At 40.3% G+C, this 11519-nt stretch overlaps 2 protein-coding genes across 7 annotated transcripts in view; one reads left to right on the top strand and one right to left on the bottom strand.

Annotated features, from left to right (window-relative positions):
* COL19A1 (collagen type XIX alpha 1 chain) overlaps nt 1-8759 on the top strand; it is a 186569-nt gene extending 177810 nt beyond the window's left edge. For all 6 annotated transcript variants that reach the window (XM_033512990.1, XM_033512991.1, XM_033512992.1 and 3 more), the window contains 2 exons: nt 1-78; nt 315-8759. In XM_033512990.1, coding sequence (XP_033368881.1) covers nt 1-78; nt 315-451 — 215 coding nt within the window. In that variant the 3' untranslated portion in view covers nt 452-8759. The remainder of the gene's footprint in view (nt 79-314) is intronic.
* Nucleotides 8760-9320: 561 nt separating this feature from the next.
* COL9A1 (collagen type IX alpha 1 chain) overlaps nt 9321-11519 on the bottom strand; it is a 63396-nt gene continuing 61197 nt past the window's right edge. Inside the window, exon 38 of the mRNA XM_015622441.3 lies at nt 9321-10475. Coding sequence (XP_015477927.1) covers nt 10291-10475 — 185 coding nt within the window. The 3' untranslated portion in view covers nt 9321-10290. The remainder of the gene's footprint in view (nt 10476-11519) is intronic.

Below are 11519 nucleotides of genomic sequence, written 5' to 3'. Positions count from 1 at the left end.
GTTATAGAGGACAGAAAGGGGAAAGAGGCGAGCCTGGAATTGGACTGCCTGGTAACCCTGGACCACCTGGCCCTGCAGGTACAAGTCTCCAGATTTATTTCTGCTATTGTTATTTATAAACTAACAGGCCTTTCTCCTGTTTTTAACACTGGTTTTACACTCCTGCTTTTCCTCTCGAGCTGGGTCGTAGCGTGAGGTCAGCCCCAGCTGCCTTCTCGTGGATGTGCTGGAGTGCAGCAGATGTCAGTGGCGGAATGCAGGGCACTGCACATGTTCTGGTGAAGAGTCTGCTAATTCTAGCTTTGTTTTGCCAGCTGCTGGCCTGCCAGGCCCACCAGGAACATCAGGCTCACCAGGACCGCAGGGGCCGCCCGGACCCAACGGGAGATGCAATCCCGCAGATTGCTACTACCACGTATCACAGACTCGCTCACGCACCAGCAGGAAATAAAAACCCTCTCCCCCAGACACTTGGGATCACGGTCACTTTTCACTCTTTCCAATAAGTTAACTTAATTTTTGAACTATTTGGTGCATTTTTTTTTACTCTTGACACTGCATGGTATATAGATAATTTGTGAGGCACAAAATTGAGCCTTTTTCTATGTTATTTGCAGTGTCATAATGATGACATGATGTCATATATTTTCCAGAGTGCATTCCATGTGTTGTTTCTCATATTTATTTTGCTTAGAACAGAAAATAGGCCCAAATAATTTTCAGAAACTTCTTTCTTCAAACAAAAATATTTTACTATAACTTAAGACATTATGTATGCCTCTATATGTAAGCTGGCTTTATTTTTCTTGCTGGTGGTGAATTTGAAATGGAAAAAATACATTTCTGAAGTTGCAAAGCATGCTCGTTCATGGCGAATGGAGGATCTGAGCTGGAGCACTGGGAACTCTGTTTAGACTAAACATTCATGTCCCTCAAGGAGGCTCCAGCACACCTTCTGAGAAGGGTCTGCTGTGCACCAGGAGTGCTGCCCACCATTTCAGTCACATCCAAGATGGCAAAGAAGGAAACAAAGATGCGTTTATGATCTTCTTATCCCATCCAACGATGAGCTTCTGACTGACTGGAAAATCACCAGGTGTAACTCCAGGAAATGTCTCTCCTGACTGGATTTTGTCCCAGCTGGGGGTTTGTATGTTACTTTAGTCATGGTTACCCATACCCCAGCAAGAGGCTGCTGGTGGTGTTCTGGACTGAGAACTGGCACACCTTCTAACCAGTACATGGACTGAGAAAGGGCACTAAGGCCGGTAATCAGGTCTACATTAAATCTGCCATTAAATCTGCCTACAGCCAAGGTGACCCCCTGCTTTAGAGCAGAGGGTGGTGACTACATAGTCGGAGAATGGAACTTCACAAGCCTCTAATCTTGGTGATGGCACTGTTTTCCTGTTCCTCCTGCAACATTCACATGCTGGAATAAGCTTGAGAAGAACATGGTATCTGTAGAGTGCAGAACCCACAGGTTCTTTTAACTGGTGACAGAAAATTCTTGAGTTCAAGAGAAATCTGGAAAAAAACACAAAACCCTCCTACAAAGGTGTACTGCTGAGAGCAACAGCATCCAGTTTTTAGGCATTTAGTAAAGGCTACAGGAACAGAAAATGTCAATGATGAACAAAACTGAACAATGTGTAAATCCCATAGAGTTCAAAGGGTTGAGCAAAAGAAAAGCTGGAGAAAATCAATCACACAGGTGACCCTGAAAAGGAGTGAGTAGGGGTGGCTAAAATTTCACTTCTGATTATTAGGAAAGCCATGATCCTAAGGTAGTCCTGTGGAATTTTGTACAGTGCAATAGAAAGTGAAGGTGCCATTTAGAGAACACAAACATCTATAACCTACAACCTCAAAATGCACCTGTAGGTGATACAAAGCCATACTGAGGGTTCTTACCCCATCATTTGGAAGTCAGTCACTCTCCCACATCAGGCAGAGAAAGTTTTGGTAACTGTGTGCTTGAGCAGTACTAAGCTACCAGGGTAATAATCTCAAATTGGAAGTGCTGGCTTCCAGAGAAGCTGTTGTGATACATTCATCTGGCTGACATCGGGGTTTTGCTTAAAAGAACTTAAAGAATGAGTGGTGGGAATCATTAGCAAAAGATGCACATTGGCATTTGTTCTGAATAGAGTTCCTAGCACTTGCACCCAGAGCAGAGGAGCAAGATGAGAGCAAGAGGTGACAGAATTAATTCAGGCAGCAGCTGGGGCACTCAGGACGCTTTCTGAGAGGGAAAGCAAACATCCCTGACATGCTCATTGGTTAGATGTTTGGAGGAGGGAAGGTGCTTTCTACAAAAGGATGTTAAAGGAAACACATGGATGGAAGGCTGAGAGTAAATACCTGGGGCAGGAGAGGGCAGCAGGAATGAGGATGGCAGAAAACCTGTGGCACACCATGAAATTATCTTTTGAAAGACCTGCAATACACCCTGCAGCTGGGGACACCCTGGGGAGTCAGGGTGTTTTGTCTGTTCCTTGTGAGAATGGGGTCAAAAGCCCACAGGCAAACCCAGTCCTCACACCTCCTGTTGTTCTCACCCCCCTCATTCCTCGGGAGGCGACGGCTGTCCCTTCTCCAGGCCAGCGCATCTTCTGATCCGAGGGCAGCGGGTGCCTGTCCCACTGGGGCAAAGGTGCGTTTGGGATAAGTGGTCCTGCCTGAGCTTAGCTGAGCACAAGCTGCTTCCACTCCAGAACTGCTGGGTCCACTCCAGAACTGGTGGAGCATGTTTGGTTTGCTCTGTGGAACTGATCACCCTTCCAGTTCTGGTCCTCAGAGTGCCAGGGCTGTGGGAGTGCTGGGAATGGTGAGGAAACCGAGCACTGAGTCACCAACCACTGTGCGGGCCACAGATCTGCCCATCCATAGAGTACAGCCTTGCACCAACACATCTGGGTGTCTAAACATGGACACAGAGGAGGAACAGCCCCACATACTGCTGTCCATTCTCTGAAAGGAACTGCTGGTCAGGTATCTTCCATGAACATTTTCTCTTTTTTTTTTCTTTTTTCCTGTTACTTCTTTAGTAATTCCAATATTTGTAATAATCTAAACATTTTTTTACTTCATAAGTTAATTCTGAACTTCATTTTCCGTGATAGTGTTGAAAAGGGTGCTGTCTTGTGGTAGTACTTGCGTGACTTGGAGGTTCCCAAGCAGCCCCAGCCTGGAAGGCTGTACATAGACCATTGCGCCGCGTTGGTGGTATCTGTATATTTTGGGGCTTTTAGCTTGCTGAAACCCAGCATCTGTTATCTGCCAGATGCAATGGCTGTATTTTAATTTACTTGAACTTATTGGAAAGCAGAACACTTTTTATATTTGAAGAAGTTTTATTTTTTCATCTATGTTTCCTACAGATGCCTTTTTCTTTTTATAGGCTCAAAGAGAAAGGCCTTTCTAAAATGTATTTGAATGCTTTCAGTTGATTTGCAGGTAACTTTGGTAATTATCTTGTTGCATTATTTTTATTTTGCTAAAAGCCCACTTTATTTTCTCATGTGAGAAAACGGGTATTTTTTTATATGGGCTATCTCAATACCTATTTTAAGATGCCACATTCTTCACTGAGGTAGAACACAGTTAATCCCATCTTAACTGTACTTCACACTGGCTTGCTCCTACTTTGTATTTATAGAATTGAAAGTGGAATATAGCTGGAAACGTGTGTCTGCATGGTTTTCAGATTGGGCCCCTGAAATTTCTTTGCAGTTTCAGACTGATGTTGTCTTCATTTTTGGGCAGGAGGCCATACAGGGAAGAGGGGATGCTAATCTATTTTGCAATTTGCTTTAACTGTTTTGTATCTGTTTTGAGCAGCTCATGCTGCAGTAAGCACTGCAAGGAAATAAACACGAGGGATTTTTTTTTTTTTTCCCAGTAGCTTAAGGTCTTTTACTCAACTTTGGGTTTGTTTACATGCAACAAGACTCAGAAGTGAAATAACTTTGACAAAATGTTTTAAACATTTCTTAAAAGCTCTTTAAGCTTTAGCCTAGTTCAGGGTCAGACTATTATATTTTATGGCAAGTTGCTTTAATCACCTATTAAGAACCTATTAAGTGTTGGGATTTTCTTTAAATAGCTATGTACAGAACTACCCAGTTTGCCTAAAAAATGTACAGAAACTTGCTAGGAGGGAAGCTCTCCCGAGGCTGCAGCAGACTCCTGCTGTCCACATGGTGGAGTGCAAAACATCCTTTCAGTACAAAGATTACAGCCCAGGCACAACTCGCCCAGTGGCACAAGAGCTGACCCAGCCATGTGTATTCTCACAGCACAACAATGTTTCTGATTTTGTTCTTGAGAATGACTTTTTTTCTACTTTCTTTCTTCAAATTTCTTTAGTTCTGCATGGGAGTATTTGCAGAAATACTGCCTTTCTTGGACAATTATTGTCAGATAATATTGCTAAGATTTTATTTGTGTTTATTATTATATTATGTTTTATCTGTGTTACAAAAGAATATGTTGTGGTGGGACATCTCACTTTCAGGCATCACTTATGTCCCCTGCAGTGTTGTTTGTCTCCAGGGGAGGAGGGACTCACCTGTGAAAAGCTTCAACAGCATCCAATGTGCTATTGGGCAGCAGTGCAGCCTGGCAATGTTTTGAGAACCAATATTCTTACCTTAAACTGAATTTGGTTTCAATTTTAAAAGAGCACTGTGATACAGAAACAGGATTGATTTTCCTTCCCTTAAATTTTATGACTGTGGGCTATGATGTTAGATATGCACAGCTTTGTTAAATAAGTGGGGGTTTTAATTAATGGATAATCACACAAAATATTTTGGATTTTCTTCTTTTTCACAAGGATGAAATATTACTTTTCATGTCTATGTACACTCAATTCTTTTCTTTTTTTTTTTTTTCTAAAATGTTTATATGAAAATATTGTAAAAACTCCACCGTTTAAATTAGCATTTTATAAACTTGTTTCTCCAAACAGACTACCTAAAATCAGTCCCTAATCTTGCATTTTACCAATGCAGTCAAACTGCTGCTCTAATAGGAGATGTTAGAACAAGAAAAGTAACACAGAAATCAAAACATTGCTGGTTTGGGGTGTGTTTTTATTGAGTTTCTAATGGTTTCTGGATGCACCAAGTAATGCAAACTTTTCCTGAAATCTGATATGTCCACTACAATTCTATTGTACTGGATGGATGTTTAAATCACCTCCATGCACTTAGGTAGGTGTAGGCCATGGAGAACAAGTTTACCCCTGACCTTGTTGTGGTTGGTATTTAAGTGGAAAATTCAAGCTTCAGGATACTGTAGGAAATATGGTTTTCAAATATTAATTGCTAACAAACATTACAGATTCTAGACCAAAATAAGTTTGTAACTGAAAAAATTGGAGTCTACATGTCTTTAGCAGTTTTCTTTCTTAGTCTGCTATTCTATAAACATGAATGCATTTAATTACTTTTTGCAGTTTTAATGTAAATATATTCTGTCTCCAGTCAGAAAGTTTGAAGGATTCTCAATGACACACCTTGGTTTTTTGTATTTTTTCATTTCTGAATTATATGCAGCTGTCACTGAATGAATCATAGAACATGATGACTGGTTGCTTCCTTCCTTCCTTATATTTTTGGTTTGCAGCATTTCAGATTCAGTTCAATGGAAATGTATTAAGTGGATGAAAAATAACTTTTTTACATTACTATGTGGCCATGTACATCTAAAACATGATGCTGGATGGAAATGGAAATATTTCACATGCTTTCTGTTTGTGGCTCTGTCAAAAATGTCAGCCTTTCCTTCTGTGTCAAATCATGAGAGGGAGGATGCAACTGCAAGCAGGAAAAAGGAGAGGCACAAAGCCACTGCAGTGAGCTCTGGGGAGAAGTCAGGGCAGGTTGGCTAATTTTGGGGGGGTTGGATTTTGACCCCCACTGAAGTCAGGTCTGGTGAAACTTAGGGCTCTGCAATCTGGATTACAAAACAAACAAACAAACAGATCAACTAAATGCAAAATCTTGGTCTTAATATGTACATAATTTACAGAAATTATTGAATTCTCTGAATGCAAATAAACTTCCTGCCCAAGTAGGAGATAATCACTTTTATTCAAGAAACTGAATTTCAGGGAACTTCAGGAATTTTCACTTTTTCTCTTGCTGCCTAACTCTCCCAGGAAGAAAAATGACAATGGCATTCCAAAGGACTCTAGGTAATAATTTCACCACTAACTTGATTTTCTTTCTTCCGTTTTCATAGTGGCTTCAGAAAGTCTGTCTTGTTAATTGTCTGAAGCTTCCAGGTTTACTCATCCTTTTGAATGCACAGCCAGCAAGCAAAACAAAACAACAAAAAATTGAAGGGAGGAAATAAAACAAGCTGCAGCAAATCACACAGGAGTAACTTTCCCTACAAAATATTGATATTTCTTCTCTACCTGTGACCCATGAGCAGAGGAGATGCATTTTTTAAGTATAATGGAAGTAGAGGTTACTTTGCCAAAAAAGAATACAGTGATGAGCAGGTCAAGCAGACACATTTCACCCAGTTATCTAAGCAATTTAACAACATTTGCAAAAATGCGGCATTTGTACGCAGAGCACAACTGCTATGTTCTGCCAGGATAAATTAACACTGCTGTCTCTGAAACAAAGTGTTTCTTGGGAAACTTGGTTTCTTGCTCCTTCTGTCCTTCAAGTAACCTTCAAAATACCATCTGTTGACACTTTTCATATTTGAAGGAAAACAAATTTTGTTGTAGATCTGTGCTTGGCTCTGGGTGAACTCAGATCATGACTAAGGTATTCAAGGACACAAACTGTAGTGTAATCCTCCCTAGCCTTGGTTTCATACATCCTTTAGGAGCTCCAAATATTGCTCTAGAGCTTCTTTGGCTACAGAGACTTAGGCCTTTGTGAAACATTCAAGATTTTTTGGTAGCAGCTAAGTTGCTTGAACCCACTGATGGCTGAGGCAGGAAAATATAAACTCATATATTAACTCCATGTTTATATAATCTGTAGATGTATAATACATCCATCTCTTAGCTCAGTATTCGGCAGCAGCTTTATGAATACTTGCTAATTGAGTGATGGTGAATGGTGTTAATCCAGCTGGCCCCAAGCCTCAGAATTTGGGTTGGCCCTGTTCAATGTCTTTATCAGTGACCTGGATGAGGGGATTGAGGGCACCCTCAGTCAATTGCAGACTACACCAAGCTGGGTGAGAGTGTTGATCTGCTGGAGAATAGGAAGGCTCTGTAAACTGGAGAATCTGGACAGGCTGGATTGATGAATGCTGAGGATTGCCCCAGCCCATGTGTAGGACCTTGGCCTTGGCCTTGCTGAACCTCATGAGGTTCCTATGGACTCACTTCTCAAGCCTGTCCATGTCCCTCTGGATGGCATCCCTTCCCTCCAGTATGTTGACTGCACCACACAGCTTGGTGTTGTTGGCAAACTTGCTGAGGGCACACTCGATCCCATGGTCCATGCCACCAGCAAAGACATTAAACATTGCCAGTACCAACATGGACCTTTGAGAAACTAGTCTCCATGTGGACATTGAGACAGTGATCCCAACTCTTTTAGTGTGGCCACCCAGGTCCGTCTGTCCAATCCAAGTCTCTCCAGTTTACAGACAAGGATGTTGTGCAGGACAGTGTCAAATTCTTTGTCCAGATAGATGATGTCATTCCCTCTTCCTTCGTCCATCACCACTATAACCCTGTCAGAAGGCCACCAAATTTGTTGGCAGTGCCAGGTTAACAGTCAGACTCAATGATCTTAATGTTCTTGTCCAACCTAAACAAGGCTATAAACTGGTTATTGTTACGATTTTTTCTGGGCTTCTGCCTATACTGAAGCAACTGAGGAGCTAAAATACATATTTATCACACTGCAATTAAACCTCCAGAACTAGAAGTGGTTACAGAGATCATGATGGGTAAAAGATTCTCATTAGTCTTCTGTTCAATAAATCTCACAGAATTTTATGATGCTGGACCTGAAGGAGATGAGAAAATATTTACTTGGGATTTCACTGAGATTTCAGGAGCATCTGGTTAAAATTGGTGGCACGCTGACAGTGGCTTATGAAACCTCTTGGTCTCTTCGCACGGTGTCTTCTAAATTTATTTTAAAAGCTTTTTGTTTTTCTGTATCACAGTAGTCAATACATTTTTATTTTAAATTCATAATCCTGTTTTAATTTTACTTGAATGTGCTGTTACTAAAAATCCTGTCTCTGTTATGTTATGGTGCACAGTCTACCATTTGTCAAGTATCTCTTTTCCATTCTTGTGTAAGATTTGAAATTGAGAATTAGATTAACCTATGCATCCCATAAGGACTTTCAATGGGCTTGAGGATTTTTTCCTTCAGCTCTTTAAGTTAAAACGTGTGAGTCAGCTTGAAGGCAGAAAATCTGTCACAATCTTAAGATGTCCACTTATAAAGATTCTGCATTGAATTGACTCTCAGTGTTGAATTTGTTTGATTGTAAGAATTCTTATTTGGGTTTTGCATATGAGTATTTTTGCTCCTACCTGAGATTTCTTCTATTGTGGAATTTTATGCATTTTTCAAACTTTATTTTCTAAAGCACTTCACAATTGTATTTAAATATACGGGGGTTGCTTCTTTTGATTCATATGTTTATGCATTACATACCAAAAACAATATTTTCATTCTGTTATCAGGTGAGATTTTTTTTTTCAACAGTTTTACACAATTTATAGTCAAAATAAAAGTTTGCTGGTGAAACTACAGGGCTTTTTATTAGTGTTTTATTTGTTCCACTATCTAAGGAGTAATTTGAGGACTCTTCCCCAAGTCAGTAAAAACTGACTTAATTCAAAAACTTTTGAAATCCCCTTTATGTGTTCTAAAGATGCTCACCTAGTGTGGAATCTTCTGGATTTGTCCCTCAATAATGAAATTCTTTGCACTTGCCGATTTTGGTGACTTCTAGTAGTATTAATGTAGGAAATCGGGTTTGGTCTGAGGAAGGTTTAACTACTATTTTTTTCAATAACTCCTTTTGGATCATACATTATACCAGTATATTTCCCCTTCAGTGTTATCTTACATGTTATGTGCAAAATGCAGAGCTCCATGGATCTTGTTATTTCTCTCTGTTTTCACACGCCATCAAGTCAAGTGTTTGGAACGTGATCAGACAGTTAAGGGCTAGGAGAAAAAATCAGTGCTTAACACAAGTGTGCCAAAGCTTGTATTGGAATATTTGGATGGCTAATAATGAAAAGAAAGGAGACATCATAGGGTGGTTTCATTGTTGTCTTGGAGAGAGAATAAACTTCAGAGAGGTAAAGTCAAACCAAAAATAGTTTAATTTATACAGAGGATTTAACATTCACATTGCACATTTTCCTCTAAAAACGGAGTATCTAAAAAAGGCAACTTGGGCCATCTAATGGCTGCCTTCTGGCTGTTCTGGCTATCAATACTGAATGCAACCATACATTAAAAAAATTATTTAATAATTTGGGGTTTTTTAATCTTTTAAAGGAAACACATATTTCTAGGACTTAAAATTCTGTTGACAGTGGCTATTTTATTTTAATGTCACTTAATGTCACTTATAACAAGGCAAGCTGGAATGGGCTTCATATGGAATTACAAATGCAAGACAAGTTGGAGTCAAAAATGAAGACGATATGCCACATGGGTTATTCACAACAACCCTGTGACTGTACCTTTACAGATATTGGCAGCAAAAACAGTGCTGGGAGGGCTTCATAAGAACCTCCCACCTAGGTTTTTGTGATGGAATTGAAGAGCTGAAGGAAGTTTAGTATATTCTGTGCAAGACACACATACGATGAAATGACTGTGCATGAAGGGTACATGCTAGAATTTATTTTATAAGTATGAAAGAATAGCTACAGCTGCAGTAAATAAAACTATCTTCTTTTATTTGGTGGCTGAAGACATTATTTCACTGTACACATCATACACAGGAATTAAGTAAGGAAGGAGGAAAAATCACACAAACTCTTTATTAAACAAAATCAAAAATAAAAACAGACATGTTCTTTTTATTCCCCTCCAACAGGAGAAGGTAGAAGGCAGCACCTGGGTATTTCTGTAAGCACCATTGTTCCAGCTTGTGTTGCTAAGTACTCCTTTTGGAAGAATGAACAACCAGTGTGTTAAAAATACCTTACTGAAGCCTTGGTTGAAAGGTTTGTCCGTGTCTGCAGTTCTCCTTGGTTGGTTATTCTGTCCTCAGCTGTCTGTGCAGGATGTAAATGGATGCCGACGCAGGGTGGCACTCTCAGGGCCCTTTCATGTTCTTCCCTGCTCTCTGTCCCGCCTGCATCCTGCAGGACGCTGGCTCGCAGTAGCCGGGAGGGCCGGGAGGGCCAGGGGGCCCAGGAACCCCAGGCTGCCCGGCCACCCCAGGGGGACCTCGGTCACCGTCACGGCCTTCCCTGCCATAGCTGGCTTTGCCTGGTTCACCTGGAAGAGTGGATGCAGGTCTAAACACAGGGCAGCATACCACTTGCTTAGCATAATTAGCATCCTGTCCTTAAAAGCTGTATGGAGATGGTTTTTCACTGCTCTCAGGGTATTCCGAAGAGGGATTCCGACTTATAGGGACAATTTTCCTCTACCTGACACCCCAGCTGCGATTACACAGCTACGGCAATGGCATTCCAGTCCCAGTGCTCTCCAGTTGTACTAGTGCAGGTCTGCTCTGCAGGATGCTCTACTCAGCCAATGCCTAGGCAAGGTAGATGCTACTTGCTACCACAGAATTTCATTAGCTCTCTGGAAAAAGAAATACCAATTTTATTTTTTTTTCCCCACTCAGATGGTTGGGGAAATAGATGTAAAGATTGTAACTCTGAGCACTAAAGTATTTTTTTACTTCTAAATCTTCAATGAAGAAAGGAAAAACAGTGATTTCAGGAAGCCTCTTCCAGCTATAGATTTCTACAGAAAACACCTCTGAGTTACACAGACATCCTTGGGAGCAGTAAATACTAGACTTTTTCACAAGAGAACAAATATGAATACTTCGTTTTGCTATATAAGCACAGAAATATACTGCAGAAATACTGATGGAAATAACATGTTTATGTTCATTCGCTGGCCACTAGAGGCCAGCTGTGCTTCATCCATCAGCAGGAATCTCTCCTGAAGCCATGTAATATAACACTGCAATTCATTACCACAGAAATAATACAATATCCTAAATTATGACTGGAGATTTTGAAGACTGCTGTGTCTGCCAGTGAGATAATCTGGAAGTTATGGTCTTTTTTTGTTAATTTTTTATATATAACTAATGTGTATATAATATATATAAAAGATATATTAAAAGAGGCAGTTTTAATTCATGTGTGTGCAATTGCCTCCTTTTCTTAATGTTTTCTTTACATTTTTCCTAATCTTTCTACACTGAGATAAATGAGGAGGTAGCTTTTTGTTTTTTTGTTTTTAATTCTGATTTCTGACTGAATCACCACCTATGAAGCAAAAATTTTGAAGCACTGTAAT

Source organism: Parus major, chromosome 3 (genome assembly GCF_001522545.3).
Source record: "Parus major isolate Abel chromosome 3, Parus_major1.1, whole genome shotgun sequence".
Taxonomy (NCBI): domain Eukaryota; kingdom Metazoa; phylum Chordata; class Aves; order Passeriformes; family Paridae; genus Parus; species Parus major.
Note: the sequence above shows the minus strand (reverse complement) of the source record. Positions and strands in the feature narration are given on the sequence as shown.